This window comes from Crocuta crocuta, unplaced genomic scaffold, assembly GCF_008692635.1.
Source record: "Crocuta crocuta isolate KB4526 unplaced genomic scaffold, BGI_CrCroc_1.0 scaffold5, whole genome shotgun sequence".
NCBI lineage: Eukaryota > Metazoa > Chordata > Mammalia > Carnivora > Hyaenidae > Crocuta > Crocuta crocuta.
Genome location: NW_027530500.1, coordinates 4,648,660 through 4,669,056, shown reverse-complemented (window position 1 = coordinate 4,669,056; position 20,397 = coordinate 4,648,660). Strand labels below are relative to the sequence as shown.

Genomic DNA, 20,397 nt, shown 5'->3' with positions numbered 1-20,397 from the left:
AGGGGCTGTAGGACTTCTGTCTTACCTTGAATGTCTCACTACCTGGGTCCTGAATCTCTTGTCCATCCAGAGGTAAAAATTGTCCACACTCTGGCTGCTCCCAGCCTACTTGCCTAACACCTAACTGCTGACTGAAGCCTGAAGTCCCCGCAGCTTGGCCACCCTCTCTTAAGGAGGCCCTTCCATCCATCTTCTCGAGCAGGGCCTTCTTCAGGCTGAATCTCCTCTGAGGCCCACAAACTCTCCGGAACCAGTCCATACGCAGTATCAACACCTTTCTCAGAATAATCGATTTCATCCACAGGTGTAGGTAGTGACCTGCTGTGTTTCATTGTCTCCCTTTCTTGGACTTCTCCTTCATGAGGGCTGAGAGTGGACAAGCAAACACTTGGAAGTAAAACTCAATCCAGGCTCCTATTCGTTTTCCATGATTCACTCCAATGGTTAATACCACTATGGAACCTTGAGGCGTGTAGCCCTACCCTCCCTACTGGTCACTCATCCCTGCTCCCGCCCTTGGCTCCTTTCCTCAAACCAGTGAGGACTGAGCTTTCTCCCACAGAGTGCAGAGCAGTAGCATTGCATTCCGAGGCTGGAGCTGCTTAAGCCATATCCCTTGTGTTTTCTGCTTCACTATCTGGTTCATGCTCACCAGGGAAATAAGCTCTTTTTCTTTCTCTTTGTTATTGTTTATTCATTTTTTGAGAGAGAGAGAGAGCAAGCAACGGAGGAAGGGTCATGGGGACCAATGTGAAGCTCAAACCCATGAACCATGAGATCATGACTTGAGCCGAAGTCAGATGCTTAACTGACTGAGCCCCCCAGGGTGCCCCAGAAATAAGCTCTCCTTGAAGGGCATCTTTCTCCACATGAAATAGCAAAGTGAGACAAAGCTATAACACAGAGGCCACCAGTGTCACAGGGCTTTCCTGGCCAAAGTGTAGTGTCAGAGACCTAGCGGGCTTGATCTTGAATCCGGATCTGTTTGGGGGACTACCCCAGGAGATTGAAAGCGAACGCCTGGGCCATAACAGACCACGGAAGCAATGAAGATGCTGGGATGGGATGACGCAGAATTCCATCAGGCACCAACTCTTCCGAAGGCACAGCAGGAACAACAACATACGATCCAGTCCCAATATCAGCTCATATTACACATGAACAAATGACTAGATATTTTTCAACTTGTTCATATAGATTCAATCCAAGTCTGTTTGGCAAATCTAGTATTGAGTATCAAATGGCATTCATTCACATTTTCCCAGTGCACTAAATTTACTCCCCAATTAAAATTCCGTTTAAACAAACCAGAATGCTTTCCTAACACATTATACTGACTCCATGGAACTAGACTCTGTGACCCAGTTCATCAAAATGCACTTGAAAAAGTCTGTCTGGAGCTCTCAGACCAATGCTATGCAGTAAAGGTTTTATTTTCTTCATTCTGCCTTTTCTCTTCCAAGTCTTGACTTATAACCACTTGAGATAGAGCTAAAGCTGACAGAGAAAGTGAAAATCCTCTGCCTTCTTGCCCGCAGGAAATGCTTGGCAGGAGATTTCCAGGCTGTGCTGTCATCAAAGCTAAACTTAACCTTGTTCAGGAAAAGAACCCTTCACTTTCAAACTGACTCCTTGTCAGACCCATTCAACTTGCAGAGTACAATGTTGGAGGAGGGGGGAAGAAGGAAGGAAAAATGGCAATGAATGCATTTCACTTTGAGGTTATTGAGTCTTGAAATGATGACTTCTCATGTTTTGCAATGACATTAAAGTTAAATGTCTTGGTTCACGGGCACTTACCATTCCCTTCATCTCCATTAATCTTTGCTCACAGTTTTGAAATACACCACTTTTCTGTCTTGAGCAATGAAATGAAATTTTCCCAGGGTTATAATTGCTTTCCAGTGTGTCTTTTCTCATGTTATTTGATTGCTAAAGATTTCCTCTAAAATGGGAGATATTTAGTGAACACAATGCAATGTATTTTCCTGCTATTTTTAATCTGTTCATGCATAATTTGAAGAGTTGGGGATGGGGAAAATGGAAATTGAACTCATCTGACCGTGACAGATTTGCAAACTCTGAATACAACTCAAACTTTATTGATGCTTTTAAATTACAGCACCAAGTACCTGGACATGTCCTTAGAGCCTTTACAGCATTTTATGTCTTCATCGTTACAACCAACATTTGCTTAAGAGTCACAATTGTAATTCAGGATTGAGCAAGAGGAGCATTTTGCAAGGAAAAGTAGAACATGCGGAAGCATTTTGCCTGGAACAGGCTTTTATTTTTAGCCTGTCCCCAAAAAATCATTATCTAGAGGCCTGAAATGTCTCAAAAAATCATTATATTTGAGTGCCTGGTAGGTCATTTCATAGAGTCCTGCTGGATCGGGTCATATTTTGTATCAAATGGGTAAGCTCTCCGGACCACAAAAACAATTGGTAGAAAGGGTTGTCTGTTGGAACCTACCCTTCCTCTGTCTTCTGATGAGTAAACATTCTCTAGAGAATGTTTTAACCGACAGCACACCACACTTTGATTCAGTAAATTATATCCAATATTTTTACTGAGTTATATAAAAGATAACATTTCCAAAATTAGTATCTGATCATCTGAGGGGCTCAGAATAATTAATATCTGTGCACGTGTAATAAATGAAGATTTCCTCTGTTTCTGTAGCTTGGGTATATTTTGTATGAGTAATAGCGTACAAAACAATGGCAAGGATGGGAGGGCCAGATTTGATGCTTAGCTCTGAACTGTGTCCAGTTCCCTCTCTTCCAGTGGGAAAATTCTTTTTAGAAGAGAATTAACACGTAAGGTAGAGCCATCCATCATCAGTTAAAGGGAACCAGCTGGTAAGTTGGGGACCTCCAACACCAGTTTATTGGCCATCCCTGCCCAGTTCCCATCTCCAAATACTAAAAACTATATCGAGAGGCCTAGTCATAAATTAAGGGGGATGATCACTGGGAACTGGAAATGTTTTTCACTTCAAAATTTTTGGATTCAAGTTCAGTACCCTCTCTAAATATTATTTCCTTACTGAAAAATCTATACAAGGACTTACTAGATAATTGTAATGTTATGGTTACCATTGATTGAGCACTTTCTATGTTCCAAACATTATCTTCTCTGTTGGTTGTTCATAATCATCCTGAGTTTGTCACAATTGCCCCATGGAAAACAAGCATCACCATCGACATTTTCCAGGAAGGGAAACTGCAACCCAGAGAAGGGAATGGGCTTGCCTCAATTTCCAAGTAAGTCCGTAGAATAACCAAATGCACAAGCAAGGCAATGGTACCCACAGCAATCCTGTTTTCACTCTACTTGATACTTGAACACCCATTGGATTCACACAGTTAGGCTCTTCTCTGTATTTCCTGTTCCCTGAAAGTTGCTTTCTTTGCCTGTAGAATGGGAGTCAGGGAGGTTCTTGAGGCTAGAATAAGTACTTTGGGGAGAATAGCTAATACTTGGGTGTCATTGATAACTATACTCACCTGTTAGATGATCACCATTACGGCTGTCCTACTTGCCTGAGACATGTCCCCCCAAAGTTCCAATAAAGAAGGTATTTGGAAATCACACACATATAAAAATAGTAATGATGATCTCATCAAAATTATCTTCAATTGGGGCGCCTGGGTGGCTTAGTTGGTTAAGCGTCCGACTTTCGCTTAGGTCATGATCTCGTGGTTCTTGGGTTCGGGCCCCGCGTCGGGCTCTGTGCTGACTGCCAGCTCAGAGCCTGGAGCCTGTTTCAGTCTGTGACTCCCTCTCTCTCTGACCCTCCTCTGCTCATGCTGTCTCTCTCTCTCTCTCTCTCTCTCTCCTAGAAATAAATAAAACATTTAAAAAAAATTATCTTCAATTACTAGGTTTTTATTTCACTCCTTTATGTGACTTAGACAAAGTCTTTACTGTTGCCCAGATGCTTCCCATTTTAGAAATATGTCTAGTTCCTACTCAGATTTTTAACCTGAATTTAAGACTGGCCTCCCCGTATCTAAAATTCTACTTAACAAATAATTATTGAGCAACTGATCTGTGATCATCACTGTGAAAGGCAATGAAGATAGGAAGTTAGACATGGTCCCAGCTCTCAAAGAGCTTGATGCCTCATGTGCAACAATATCATCAAAACAAAAACCCTAGTGAGCTCCTTCCTACAGAAGTGGAATGTGAGGCACAAAAGACCCCCACAGGAAGAAGCATTTCTCTCTATTTGATGAGATCAAGGTATGCTTCGGGGAACATGCATCCTATGCAGGGAACAGGATTTGATGGGTGGGGAAAAGAAGGTAATGTGGAGGACATACAGGACATACTCAAATATGGAAGAGCACAGAGATGTGACACAGCATGTCCAGAAAGCTGTCAAGGAATTGGCAATTTAAAAAAAAATAAAAAATAAATAAAATATGTCAATTTTTTAAAGTAAATCAAATATAAGGACTAGAAAGAAATCCAAGTATTTTCTACAGCCTTATTCATTGCCATGTCATATATAAGCTGTCCCTCATCTTCTTCTTAAGACTCACCAGTAAAATGGAACAGACAGCATGATGCCTGGCCTGGCACATTATGCTTAAGAAATGTTATTGAACACAAGAAAAAAAGTGGTAAAACTTAGAAAGTGTGCCATGTTTGGTCTTGGAGCAAAAGTAATGCATGAACAAAATAGCTCTTGGTACAGAATGATCCTAAGATCCCTGAAATGCTGATAAAGAAACAGTGTTAAAACCATCTGTGTGGAAAAAGTCTAAAATATATAATAAAGCGTACAAGAAATGTCATTTTTCAAATGCAATGACTGAAACTGGAGATGAAGAGTTTGAATCTAAAGAAAAAAGAATGATGGCAAATGAAGGGAACTAACATGTATCTAGTTGCGTGCCAACCACTGGGTTAAATATTTTACATGAATTGTCTCTTTTTGTTCTCATAACAAGCCTATGTGTACTTATTATCCCCATTATACATAGAGAAAACTGAGATTAAATAACATCCCAAAGGACATATAATTAGTAAGCTGCGGAGTCAGGATCTGAATTCAGACTGGGCTGGAATCCAATGTCTGGGCTCTTTCCAAATATACTACAGTCTCCAACTGGTCCAGAAAGAACACACACACACACACACACACACACACACACACACAGCCACATTATGATCTTGAAAGACTACTGCTTCTGTCTCTGGGACGTCATTATTTTCTCATCTATGAAGATCAATAAAGATCAATATTTGTTCACATTATCAGTACATGTTTATCCCATCCACTCATAAATGGTTGGTGTTGACCTCATTGGGTTGTGCTGTCAGCCAGCTGGCCAGTGTCCAACACAAGCCTATCTTTTTAATCAGGCATTTTCCCTCAATTCCAATGAGCAGATTGATGACACACAGAGATGTTAGTGTTTCCTTTAGAAACTCTGTGCCTGTACCCATTAAAGATGAAGAGGGTTTTACAAAGGTCTATGGATTGATTGATCTGCACTTTAAAATCATGGTTTCCAGAGTAACTAGAATTTCCATTGTAATTTAGAACTACTCAATGCAGGATCCTGAGTAGCTATTGGAAGCTTAGCTTCGTTGTATTCAAAAAAAGAATAGATAGCTACTGAAAAAGATACAGCTCTAGAAAAGACAGTCTCAGCTCTGATGAACACTGAATTGTCCAAAACATTATCTTTATAATTCTTCAGTTGTCTCCAGTCTTTCATGTTAATATTCCATACATAATCCTTTACCAATGCACTTTTAAAAGAAAGAAGACATCATCTGTACTTTTAGTTTTTAAACCTGTGATCTTATTTTTCTTATTTTCTAAATCTTCTTCATTCTATATATCCCATTCATTCAGTTGTTAGCCTTACTTAAAAACCTAATAAATTCCAAATCTGATTGACACAGTACTTTGCAATGACGTGTGTGTGTTGTGTGTGTGTGTTGTATGTAAGGTTGATAGGTGTGTTCTGTGTAGAGCATTGACAGGTGGGGATGGGAAGAAGGGAACAGGGGTAGATGGAAATAATGTTGGATTTAGAAATTAAAAAAAAATAGGTAAATTTTTATTTTTTCAAAGACTGGCTTTTCTTTATGATTTGCTTCTAAAACCCTCCAAAATAATCTAGTCACCACTCAGCTTCTCATATTACAGAAATCTCCAATCCTTTTTATCTATGAATCTTACCTTTTCTACCCAACAAAGATTTCATGCCTTCTAGTTAATCCAGCTCCTTGATGAAGGAACATTCATAATCCTATAGGTTCAATAACTTTAGCATATTCAAATTTAGACACCACCAGTGATGTTTTTGGTGGCCATGGTTCTTAGGTTCTTACTCCTGACTGTGCTGATTGGACCTCAGTTTCTGATTCTTTTGACCAGCCTGTGACCCCATCAGTGGCACTGGGACCCTTATGTTCAGCTGAAACCTCTTATGTGCTAACAACTCTCTCTTTGTTCTTTCATCTTCATTCTGCCACCTCTGGAAGCCAGACTTAAGGCTGGCATCCCTCGTAGGGCTTGGTGAGTGAAACATGTTGAAGACAGGTTTAGAAATGGTGACTGCGTGTTGATGGACACAAGACATAACCTAGGAAGTGGTTGCAATAATTGTAGCACAGTGTTCATAAAACCCAAAATAGGATCAAGTGGAGGACAAGCGAGAGATCTTTCTTTCAACTGGCTTAATCAACAGATATTATTGAACACAGACGTAGTCCCAGACACTAGATGGTAGAATAAAATAATATCCTCGGTCAAGAAGATGTTTCCTATGGCTTACAGTGGTCCTTGGTTAGTACATACGTATATCATAGACCGTACACACGAGGGACTTAGGAAACGTGTTCAGTTACATTAAGTCATTGATAAATTATATTTAAGGTTAAAATAGAAAAATTAAAGAGGGATAAACCCAATATTCCTAACCTGAGAATCATCATCATCCTCAGCCATCAGTGGCAGTATGGGAGGGAAAGGAGTAATATAAGAGGAAAGCGACCTAAAAAAGCATATTTGAGGCATATTTTGAGTCTGGGCTAATTATGGGACATCCATATGGGGATGTTCTTGAAAATCCAAGAACAGCCAACCTCACACAAGACTGTCAAATGGAAGACTCCCCATTGCCAGTCTGAGGGGTATTCCTGCTGTCATTCTAGGAATTGCAAGCCAATTTTCAGACAGACAATATGCAAAGAGCCACACTGCCCTTGGTTCAAAGCCCAGGATAGACATTGACTAGAGTGTGAAATAGACTAAAACTTGTGTCGCCTCCTCATCCTTACAATGCAAATGATGGTTTCTCTCTGGCTGGGCTGCAGTGAGTGCTGACAACCCAGTCAGACAGCTGCCGCAGAGGCACTCAGGGAGTGACGGCTGCCACTGCTGCCCTATTGTTCTACTTACTTCGTTTGACTATGATGGAGTCCTAGCAAGCCACTTGTAAGTGAAGGACAGTACCTCCAAGTCAAACCTTATCTAAAGTCTTGAGTAGAGTTGTTTTTAAAGCTGGGAAAATGTCCCAGAACCCTCTTGTTCATTCCTAGCCAGGACTAGCTTCTTTCAGCCTGCTGTGCCCCGTCTAGCATCAAGCACTATTGCTGGGCGGCGAGTGATGTATCCATCTCCACCATGTCTGAGTGCTTTATAATTGCTTCAACTGTCTTTAAAGCCTGACAGAAACTCTGATGTCTAGAATGTGCTCAGTGAAAGCTTGTTATGTGAACAAATGGACAATAACCCCTGCCACTTACAGTTGAGGAATCTGAAATACAGAAAGGTAAAATGAGAGCATGCTCACAGTGAAGGTGAAAGAGCCCAGGATTCCCGGAGGCTAAGTCAAAGGTCTTTTGCATGGAATCGTTCACAAACATAAGGAGCTTCTTTAAAACAAAACAAAAAAAACATATGGATCCTCTTCCAACCCAAAGTAGATGCTTGGTTTCCTGAGCTCAATATCTGTGTCTTTGACTTTAATTTGTGTCTTCCTACAGCAAAGAGCACAACGATGTATGTTCAGCAGGCAATCAAAAGGCGGACACTGCATTAAGTTGGAAATGGATGTCAGGACAGAGAAGGTTTAACCTTCTTTTCATGACTCATTCTAGAGAGACATGTTTTTTGGACTGGTCATTATGAACTCATTTATCTTTTAGGATTTCATGGTGGAAAATGGGGATGGGGTCAGATTCCAGAACAATATTAGAGTAGTTATTTTTGTTGTTTACTAAGTGAAATGATAGGCAACCAGGGGAGAAATAAATGAAGTTAAAAGCATGAGTTGTCACTTCTAAGCACTGTTGTAGGCACGATACAAAATGCATGCTTTATGTCTTTTAAACAAAGTAGCCCATTAAGTGTGCAATGCTAAGAGGAATTTTATATCACCTATAAATACAAGTGAATCTTTTAAGCTCCAAATCCCCATATACAGACAATTTACCGTGGTAATCAAGATGATACTCACAATTTAACTTCGGGCCATCTGTTACTCTATTGGTATTTTAATAATAATGAATAAAAATATATGTTGGCAACAAAAAGCATTACTTAAAGTAGAATCATCTTGAAGAGTCAATGATAATTTCTAAAGAAGTATGTAAATATCATATATACCCAATTCTTATTCGTGCTTTTACCTTTTAATTAATGTGAGAGAAGACCTTTAGTATATAACTGCACATATGTATTGAGGAACAAATTACTCCCACTTCTTCAGACTGAAAATATCAAATAAAATCCTTGACTCAAGGATCCACAAAATATCCATAAGGAAACAAGTCACTTTTCTTTTTTCCCTTCTTACTTTTTTATTTTTTAATTATTTTAAAGTTTAATTATTTATATGAGAGTGAGGGAGTGAGAGACAGGGGAGAGAGAGAGAGAGAGAGAGAGAGAGCAGAGCCAATGCACAATGCAGGGATGGAACTCAAGAACTGTGAGATCATGACCCAAATCAAAATCAGGAGTTGGACACTTAATTGACTGAGCCACCCAGGCACCCTTCTTCTTATTTTATTTAATCCTTCCTTTGATGTTTTCTTACCTTTTTTTTTTCTTGGAAAGAGAGAGAGAGACAGAGAGACAGAGAGAATGGATGGGGATTGAGGGAAAGCCAGAGAGAGAATGGGAAGGAGAGACTCTTAAGCAGGCTCCATGTTCAGCACTCAATGTGGGGCTAGATCTCATGACCCTGAGATCATGACCTGGGCTGAAAACAAGAGTCAGATGCTTAACTGACCTAGCCACGCAGGCTCTCTATGTTTTCTTTACTTTTTCATGTTGAAGGAAGAAATAAGAAGGCAAGGGAAATAGGAAAGAAATTAGCACTCTTTTGAAAATTATAGGCTCTTTAATGTTTCTCTGTTTTCCAGGAGGTGGCCATTAAGCCCTTCCTTTTGCACAATGAAAGTTATTCACTAAAACAAATTTTATGGAAAATAGTATAACCAAAGGTTATCGGGCTAATGCAAAGGTGGCAGGGAACCCTGACCTAGCGGTCACCATCTGGGAGTGAGGAAACTTGAGTTTTGGTCCAGGCTAATCAGTCCATCAATGAGCTGAACAATCCTGAGCAGACTCTAAGCTTCAGGTCCTCAATTGTAAAGTGAGGGGCTTGAATTTCACAACATCAAAGGGTCTCTGGGTTTCGGCATCCTTTTAGCCTATGAAAGTAGGGCAAAGTCATTTGCAAATAACAATGGGGCTGTTCCACAGTTACTGAGTGGAAAGAGCTGAGTTACTTTCCATCATACCCATAGGCTTGGATTTTTATCTGCATGGGCATGAGACAGGGTAAGAAGTAGCATTTATATTATAAAGGAAAATATTAAAGATGGCAATAAAGTTATTTGTTGAGGAAAAAGGGAGGCTTAATAAATCACACTTGAGTATGAGTTTGCATTTTTAAATGGCCTTTTAGTTTGATCCCCCGTTTGCAACAAATCTTTTAAAGACGAGCCCTATCGACAGTGTATTTTGAAACTCTTCTACTATGCCAATGCACCCGTAAAGCGTGGGAAATGATTTTCTGGTAAAGTCATGACGGTCCGTCTCAGGTTGTGTGTCCCCTTGAAAGCTCGACTTCTGTCCCTCATTATGTTTTCCGCAAACGTCAAATGTCTTTCTCCCCACCTGAATTCCTTCACCCTTTCCATTTTCCTTTTGTAAATACAGATAAGCAGCCAGCGCACTTTTGTAGGAACCGACTGCTGGATTGAGTGCTGTGCAGATGCACTGTCAGAAGGCTGCGACGCGAGTGGTGTCTAAAATGTAGTGACAACACAGGCTTGCTTATTGAACGCCCGCAGGAATGGTGGAGCAGATGGTGCTTTGTTTCTTCCCTTCCCAGCCATGTGTTTGGTGTGAGGTTGGCCCAGTCCCCGCAAGGCTGCCAATCCACAGAGGGAAGGACTGCCCCATGCAAGGTGTCCTCACTCTCTAGTGACCCTTCACCATTTCGCTTCCCCTCTGCTTCATATTCTCCTTCTCATCTGACCTTTTGTAAACCTCCACGGCAAAGGAGCTTCTGGGGACACCAGTTCTTGAGCAGGTGATGTGACGTAGAGACAAGATCCCAGACATAAAATTGTTGAAATGGTTGTTTTCCATGATAGCAGGTATTACAAGCAATTCATATAGCGCTTCCTGTTTCCCTTCTGTTTTATCCTTTAAAGGGGACTTCTCCCCATTTTTTCTCATTCTGTTTTAAAATGATTCTGTGGCTAGAAATATCAGAGAAGACTCTCTTGATTTTGCAGACAACGGGGATCCTGCTCTGTGCATTTTAATATATTACTTGGTGTCACCAAGGCAAGAGAAGGAACCAATGTAGAGTGAGGAACTTCTAGCTCTAGCCTTCCTGATATGGCCTACTGTCCCAAATCATGAATTAAAACATGTATGAATTGTTCTCATTTATGCTAGATCATTCTCTTCTGTTGTAAGAATAAGACACCTGTCTAAAAAAAATACACACTTTTGGATTCAGAATGGTTATGTGGACAAATTCTTAATTCCCAATGGCCAGGGTTAATTTGATTAGAGGCCTGGTCTATTATCAATTTAGGTGACATAGAGAAGACAGAGGGAACTACATATTGGCTGGGGAGATGAGGTCTCTCTTCCTTTCTGATCTGAAATTTTCCCATTATTATCACTTTTAAGAGTAGAACAAAAGTTCAGCCATGTTCGTGAAAAGCCACTATTGCAATGCACAGGGTCCACAACAAGAAGATTCCAGAAGACTCCTCTGAACCTATCCTTCGACACAGATAGATTGTTTTTGGGCACAGATTGTTTTTGATGGGCTTACTAATTTCCAAAGTGGAAACACTGACCCCACACCTGAGATACAAGGAAGGTACAGTTCAGAAGAGGAAATGGCCAGTGGAAATGGCAGCTGTTGTCACGAGGCCAATGGGCTCTGGAAGCAAACTTCTCCCTGAGGCCAGTACCCTGTGAAAGGGGAGACTGCATAGGGCTGGAGGAGATGCAGCAGGCCACTCGTGTGGGTGTCTACATAGTCGGGTCCCCATTTTACTGGGTTGAGTGTAACCTTGGGTAAAATTCTCCTAAACTTTCTCCTAAGTTTTATTGTTTCTTTCTTTCTTTTGTCCTTTCTTTCTTTTGTTCTTCCTTCTTTTCTTCCTTCCTTCCTTCCTTCCTTCCTCCCTCCCTCCTTCCTTCCCTTTCCTTTCCCTCCCTTCCTTCCTTCCTCCCTTCCTCCCTCCCTCCCTCCCTCCCTTCCTTCCTTCCTTCCTTCCTTCCTTCCTTCCTTCCTTCTCCCCCTCCTTCCTTTCCTTATCTTCCTTCTCTTTTCTTTCCTTCTTTCCTTCTTTCCTTCATTCCTTCCTTCCTTCCTTCCTTTCTTTCTCAATAGTCTCTGAGATACTTGAGATCTAAGACTCAGTTTTACACCACTCAATCCCTAGTGCCTATCCAAGGTCAAGCATAAAGTACATCTTTTTAACTATTTATTGGACTGAATTAAATTACAATGATTAGGTCAATTCTATTTCTATTTAGGGGAAACATCGGGTGAGGGGCAAAAGCTCAAGTATGTCATTGGTGACATATTAACAAAAATCCTAAGAACCCAATAAAAATGGTAATGCAGTTTCATAGATGTCATACGTTTAAGGAACACGTAAATGCTATAATAAACATGGCACTTTATCTTTAAATAATCTTCGATTTGCTTGTGGAAGTGGGTGTCAGAAGGGTTGTGAGCTATTAGAGAGTAGTGGCAGGAGTGCTATCTGAAATTGGAGGATGGTTGTAACTACAGATGCAGACAGGTGTGGTTTACGGCATAGGTGTGAAGTCTGATATTGTCTGGTCTTTGACGCGGTTGTGTGTACAGGTATGGTGTATTTCTGTGGGTCCAGTTCCCCAGAGTTCAGTTTTCTTTATTCACCTAGAGTTTCCTGATGATGAAATAGGCATGAGCGAATGTGAGATTTGCATTATATTCAAAATATCTCCTAATATATGAATAGTATAACCAATCTGCATTTCCATTATAATGCACTGGAAGTGTATATGCACCTCCCCTCACCTGCATGTTATGCCTGGAATATAGCAGCCATGAGCTCTTATTTCTATTTGCAGAATGACCATAACTGCGGAGGTGTCCTTGTGGTGATTTTTATGTCATTTCTCTTTAGTGAGGATCAGGCTCTCTTTTCTGTTTGTCAAATACCTCAAAATATTTTTCGAACATTTGTGTTTGGGGAGAAAAAATTCAAAATACACTTAGCCAGTTGATTTTTTTAACACATTTAACAAACAAAAATTTAATCGTTATGTTTCTCATTAATTTTCCTGTGGTTAGAGGAAATAGTCCTCTCTAAGAATTTTCTGGATAAACAAACAACCCCGTATCCAATGTACATTAAAAAAAAATCAGCTTTTCTCAAAAGCCCTTACTACATGAAGTTTACCTTTAATCTGAAAGATGTAAAATCATGTTTGAATGAGGTATGTCTACATTTCATGGTATCACTTTGCAACGTCCTGCAAAATCAACTGCGTACAACATGAAAAATTGGAAAATCATGTTGGTGCTGTTGTGTGAACTAATTGATTCCTCCCTCCCTCCCTTCCTTCCTCTCTCCCTCCTTCCCTTCTTCCCTCTTTTCTTTCCTCCCACCCTTCCCTCCCACCCTTCCTTCACCATCCATTTCTTTCAACAAACCTTTATTGAAGGCCTATTATGTATCAGATTATTTGCAAAGTCCCACCAAGAGTGTACCACTTAGTGTAAGATGAAAAGAAATGAATGACTACAGAACATTTTCATGACAGTTTGGTACGTGAAGAGCAGAATTCTCTGCATGAGATCACATGGTTAATCTGGAGGGACATATCTATATTGTCAAGATCACATCACTGCCCAAGTCCCCACCCTATTCTACATTTGGTAGCATCAAAGAAGCCTTAGAAAGCATACCTGTCACATTAGGGAACGCTGGAAGAGCTGTTATTGAAGTGAATATCAGATTCAAGATTGTACAAGATTGGGGACTATTTTCCCTTACTTTATGCAATGAATTGTTAGAATTAGCCATTCACTTACCAAAGGTTTTCACACAACCGGGAGTGAGACATTTTTAATCATTCTGTCTAGATACAACTATGGATACACCTATGGCAGGATCCCTTAGGGACTGAAGATGGGAAAGTAGGTAAACAGTTGTATCCCCTCTTCAATAGTCTTCCTCCTTCTAGAATGAGCTCAATAGCCATAACTTGAGACTTTTCTCAAGTGGTCGATTAAAGAAACAGATGGTAGTTAGACCTATGAGTTAGACAAATCAGTGAGATTTCCTGCCATGCCATTTTCTAGTGTTGTGACCTTGGACAAACTACTTAACATCTCTAAACATCAGTGTCTCCAACTGTGAAAGGAATTTATACCAGTCTTTCAGGATTGTGAAGAGTGGATGAAATAGCCCATGGAAATAAATGGTACTGCCCTTGTTCAGAGCAATAGTTAATAAATAATGGGGTTAATGACATGATTCCTCTCTTTTTGGGCTATCTCGTGCTAATACAATTTGCTTTCTTTCTCTCCTATCATTATAGACAATTGTGATGACCCGTTAGCATCCCTGCTTTCTCCAATGGCTTTTTCCAGTTCCTCAGACCTCACTGGTACTCACAGCCCAGCTCAACTCAACCGAAGAGTTGGTGAGTAAGATGACTAAAACTCTCAAGACAAATGCTGAATAAGCATGCTGTGGGGAAATGGAATAAAAGGAGCACTTCCATTCACTGGGATCATGTCCAAGAGCAGTGTTTAGAAGAAGAATGGGAAGAGAGGGTTACAGTGGAATTAAGCCATGCTTCGTAATGCATAACGGATATTCTAAGTATGCTGTTCTTGCCTCCCCAACTCATACTGCTCTCTGATTATCATGAGAGTCTTTTGTAAAAATAAGGTTTTTGAAAAAAAAAGCTTTATTTTTATATTTCATGCCTCTAACATGAATAGCTACCAAAATGTATTATGATTGTAGCATGTTTATATTAAACATGCATGAGATCTACCAAGATTTTTCCTTCAAGAACTTAAATTTTCACAACAAAATAAATGTTGCTAATTTTAAAAATATATAGTCCTTTTATGTAAAAGCAAGAAAATACAACACAGAAAAGTAAGTAAGAAAGTAAGTAAATAAGAAAGTACAAGGCAGACCTACCAACTAGAGATAGCTGTGGTCAAATGTTGGGTGTGTATTTTTACAAAGTGTGATGGAAGTAAGAGTGGACACCCTTAACTGATCCCTTATGTGACGTGTCTTTTAACAAATATAATGTTGGATATCTAGATAGATACGTTTTTATTCAGATTTGGATGTTGACTTTTAGAATGTGTATTTGAATTTTTTCATTTTTAAAAATTATTTAACGTCTGATTATGTTTGTATATTTATATAGCTAGTGAATATTACAAACTTCTTCAAGTTGAGAAAAATAATTATGTGCAACTTTAAAGGGTACAGTGATATGCTAGAGTTCATCTTAATTATTTTTGACTATGTCTTCTCATTGGTAATATGAGGCTCACCATATTAGTAACCTTTCCAATGTTGGCCCGTCTATACATTCTGGAATAGATTAATTGCTCATTGTGCTATGGATATCAGTTTTAGGTTTGTTTATTTATTAATTTATTTATTGGAGGGGGGGAAGGGGCAGAGAGAGAGAGAGAGAGGGAGAGAGAGAATCCCAAGCTGACTCCACACTGTCAGCACGGAGCCTGATGTGGGGCTCGAACTCACAAACCATGAGATCATGACCTAAGTTGAAACGAATAGTCAGATGCTTAACCAACTGAGCCACCCAGGCATCCCAAGGATATCATTTTTATAAGTGCAGAATGATTTAACTTGTTGACATTTGAATTTCTAGTTCTGAATCTTCATTAATGGTGAGAGTGCTTTGTAATTTTTGTTTGTGTATATGATGTTTGTTTCATACTACATTTAAAGGTATTCTGTTATAATGGGATCAGTAATTTAAGTTAGCAAGTTCTATGGCTTTGTTAAGAAAGGATTTTAAGAATGCCATTCTCAAGGGAAAAGGAATGATCAACAAAGACCCTGCTGGAAAATATTAATAATTGTGCATTAATACTGCTTTTTTGCTGAACACTCTGTGCCAAGAATTTTATAAAGTATTTCACCTATTAAGGAATTTAGTCTTCAGAAAGATACTGTGAGATGCGTGCTATGACCTTTTAATTTCAGATGGAGTTCCTGGGGCTCAGAAAAGTTCTATAACTTGCTTAAAATCAAGCCGTTCAGAAGGAGAAATGCTTTGATCAAATCTAAGACATCTGAACCCAAAGTTTTGCTCGTAACCACACGTGAGCAGACTGATTCACTAAGACAGGTTAAAGAGGGCTATATTAGAAAGAGAATTGGAAACTAATTGGCCATGGATCAAGTGCTGCCCATGGCATTTACTTACCTGCAAGCTCTGTGAGCATCTGCAAGTCACCTATCTGCTTTTGACTTCAGTTCTTATCTGTAAAGTGGACTAGTAAGGCCTACCTTGACACCCTCCATGCAGACTGAGGCAAGATTTACATATTAAAAAAATCCTTCTCACTGCAGGGTAGAGAGCTGGACTGGAGCAGAGAGGTCCACTTGCTATTTCAGGAAGAAGAAACAAAGGTTGGAAGATTTTAATATGTCTCCAGCAGGGCATCCAGAGCCAGAGTTCTCCCCAGTTTCACCCAACAGTAAAGTGGGAGAAAGTTGTTACTGCCTAGTAGTGCCTCTGCCATTTCCTGGGAAGTGGCGAGTCTGAGCACAAGCCAGCTCGTCCCCTGGTGGATGATGCTGACAGAGCACCGACATCTCTGCTCTGGTTCATTATAATTATTCTGCTCACTGGGAAATCTGGGTGCCTGAGCCCAAGGAGAGCATGAGTGTGTGCAAGGAGGACATTAACCTCTCTTTCTTCTTCCAACTGGAATCTAAATCAGGAAAGCCATGTGGGAGAGACAGTCTCAGAGAATTTAAATGCATTAGCCTTGTCCTCCAGCACAGCTGCCAAGACTGGCAGCCTTCCGTTCCTTCAGTTCTCTCACTGGGTGCAACCATTGCCCTCAGGGGGAATTCAACACAGCCTCACGGAGAGTGCTGATCACCCTGGCTTCCATCCAAGAGCTGTGCGTTTGAATCACTAGATCACTACAGAAGCAGCAATGCCTGAGCTCATGGTCCAGATATTCTGAATTAATTGTCTCGAGTGGGATCCAAGGGTGGATATTGATAAAGTAAATAAATGCAGGCTTTCCAGGTGATTCTAAAATGTAAGACTTGCAAAGTACTATGTTGAATGAATTCATAAATCAAAAATCCCTCTATTAATATTTATGGAGCACCAAACATGTGCTAGGTACTCTGTTAGAGCCCTGGTACATAGTTGGCAAAAATAGGCACAAGTCCTATTCATAAATAAAGAATTTACATGTGTAATTTAAATTAGCATTTCATTAGTAGCTAATATTTGTTAGTGATAATATTGATATTATTACTTTTATGTATGTAATATAAATAATATGCATTTATAGATACATATATGTAGTTGATAGATAGAAAGCCAAATATATACATATGGTTATGTATATACACACAAAGTCATACATAGGGAAAAAGGTGATATATATATATATATAAAAGGTTAGATATATATGTATAAACATCCTTATATTAGGGTGTATATACATGTATACATATACATATATAGTATATATATGCACACATACATATATAATATATAAATATAGTGTATATTATAATAAAACATAAGTAATGTTAATATTAAGAACAGACTTTTTCATATGAGTTTTCTAAATATAAAATGTTTAAAGTTGAGAAAGCCGTAGTTTTTAATTTCGATTGGAAATATTAGTATAAAGCAGTGACTTCTGTTTCTCCTGCTAAAAATAGACTTATATGCTGTCTGTCCACAGAAACAGCCTACAGGTAATTATATATCTCTGTCTGTTGAACACCCCTTTCTACATTTCTGCCTTTAAAACAACAAGTCCCCAGGCAGCTGCTAAATCACTGCTACTCAACATCATCATGATCAGGTTTATGGTGGCATTGGGTGCCTACCAGCACATGACTAAATCTCGAATCAGCAATACACTTGCCACTTACTAAGAGCCAGTGCTGTTCTAGGTCTTTAAGGTGCATCAGCTCAGTCCTCACTACTACCTTCTATACAAGTGTTATTATTTTGGTTTCATAGATAAAAAATGCCATGGCGCAGAGCAGAAAAAAAAAGAATATTAGAATAAAATTTTTAGGTAGATACAAAACTACTTAATATCTTACAATATAATAAAATTGGGGGGTTATATCTTCTCTGTTGGACAACTAGTTATAAGTTAACGTAACTTCCCAGTATCGAAGGTGTAATAATCAATCAATGAATAACAAAATTATATAACAGGTATATTCTCCTAGAGAACAAAAGAGTTATTGAATGGTCCTGTTAAAGACTGCCCAGGATGATCTTGAAAAGACATGCCGTACTCTTTTTTGATTTCCAAGTTAAGTTTTTCTTATACACTCCATTTGTTCATTTGTTCAATACACTCCTTCATTCATTCATTCACTTACCACAGTATTTCATGAATTCCTTCTACTCTACCCCATTCAGCCTTCTATCCATTTATCAAGAAACGTCCTGGTATTCACCCAAGATGAAATCCAAGTTGTAAAAATCTTGACTTCCATGAAACTATGTCTCCTTCGTATTGAGTGCGCTCAACAGTGTCCTGGCTATTCACTGTTGAGCTATTTCACAAAACGGAACTTGCCTGCAAGTCCCAGGCACCGTTTAAAAGTGCTGCCTCCACTGGGAATCAGAAACCTCCGGCGTACATTCAACGTAGGTAATGAAGGAACACTTTGCCTCTCATCTGTGCTCAGAACCCAAGTGTACGCATTTTTCTGACCTATACACAGGAAGAAAGGACGCCCTGCTGGTTAGTTTGTCATGTTGGAAGCAGGGATCAACTCAAGAGTTGAAAAGACCATAGGAAAGGCGTGCCAATGAGCATCTTCACACCCTGAGTGGAGCAAATGTCCTGAGTTCTGTCAGCGGCGACAAACTAATGTTTCTGAGAAAAAAAAAAATGCATTCTTGGAAACAGCCTTTGCCCTTAGGTACTGCTGTGGGAGCCAAAGTCTGGGCGCCCCACAAATCTAGGAGGGAGATTGGGTGGCCAATGCCCACTGTAATAGCATTCTTACTGCTATCTTTTCTAAGGAAGGGATTTGCCAAGTAGAATTTTTGTTCTCCCTCTCCACGCATCCCTCGGCCACTTTCTTATCCACACACAAAGAGATAACAATGTAAAAGAGAGAGAGAGAGAGAGAGAGAGAGAGAGAAGAGAGAGAACAAATGATTTTAAAAAAAGAAGACAAGCTATATCAAACCGGGGGTCAGATCACCATTAACTTAGGTTACCATGTCAATCTATATAATTGTGGCTTAGGAGGGAGAGAACTTTGTCAAATGGGATTTGTTTTGTGACAAGAAAGCTTTTGATCCGAGCTTTAAAGGCAGCTGGGCTTTGGGAAGCACTTACTGTCAGCGGGAAGCGCAGAGCGGGTGGCCCGGGTGGCCCGGCGTGAAGCCTGAAGCCGCTGAACTATGTGTGGGTCGGAAGTGCTCTAAAGGAGGGGGAGGTTTTAAGTTACTTTATATGATGAAAAGGCAAATAAAAACAGACGACTCTGGCCCCTCGAGAGGAAAGGGTCCTATTTTCCCTTCCCCATCCCATACCCCTCCCGATCCACCGTTCTGCAAGCCGTTCCGTGTGCCATTTCCTCCCTGAAATTTTAATCCCTCGTCCTCATTTGATGTATTTTTGAGATGCTCGCCTGTGTAAATTGAGATCGTGTGTTTCTAGCATGACAATGTTGTTGCCATGGAGAATCTGATTTTTTATGTCAGGGCCTTTTCCGGCTTCCTGGGCTCATGGACCAATGAAAAGGCTCAAAACCCTTGCCCCCATTTGGCCCAGAATCCGTGCACGCTTTTTATCTTCCCCGTTGGGCAGCACGGGCTGCGAACAGCTAAGGGTCCACGACGGCCTCTGTAAATTGGTTTTCGATCTGTTGCCACTGGTCCTTCCGTGCGGAGAAGTGGATTCGGGACAACTCAGGAATCAGGGTTCTCGCAAGGAGCATCTCTGCTGTCTGGGGACTTGTTCCAGAGAGCCAGGCATCAGTCCTGAAGATCCAGTGTCACAGGCAGCCTACCGTGCCTGCCTGCAGATGACAGCGCCAGTCTCCCATCTGGATTGCTGGAGCCAGACGTGATAGGGGTATCATCTCCGCCGTTTAAAAAGACAGATTTCTCAGTGTTTCCTCCTCTCCACTTGAAGGTTTCTTTCTTTCCTTCTTTTCAGTACTTTTCCTTTCTTATGTCCTGTCCTAGCTGCCCTCCGCCCCCCGCCCCCAGCCTCCTGCATGGCCAGCATCAAGTCCTGAGCTTTACTTCGTGGGCTGATGCTCTCCTCACTACTCCTTGCGTGGACTCTATGTGAAAGTGGAGGCAGCGCTGGAGAGCTTGTTAGAAATGCAGCCTCTCAGCCTCTGTCCCCAAAACTTCAGATTCCAAACCTGTGCTTTAGCAGCAATTGCGTTCACACACTCCAGTTGTTGGGGATGCCCTATTCGAGAATATCCCTGGATCTTCTCCTCCTTCAATCCTTAACCTCTGTACCTCTTTCAGTGCTGCATCTCAGAGGTGGGTGGAGGGGAGAACGGGAGGAAATCAAAGTTATCTGTTATTATGGCTATGAAACCTTGCTCGAAACTAGGAAGTAGAAA

The 20,397-nt window shown here is 40.4% G+C and overlaps 1 protein-coding gene across 2 annotated transcripts in view; it reads left to right on the top strand.

Annotated features, from left to right (window-relative positions):
* Positions 1-20,397, top strand: part of CNTNAP5 (contactin associated protein family member 5) — an 801,668-nt gene that overhangs the window by 159,307 nt on the left and 621,964 nt on the right. For both annotated transcript variants that reach the window (XM_077766729.1, XM_077766728.1), the window contains exon 2: positions 14,114-14,218. In XM_077766729.1, coding sequence (XP_077622855.1) covers positions 14,114-14,218 — 105 coding nt within the window. The remainder of the gene's footprint in view (positions 1-14,113; positions 14,219-20,397) is intronic.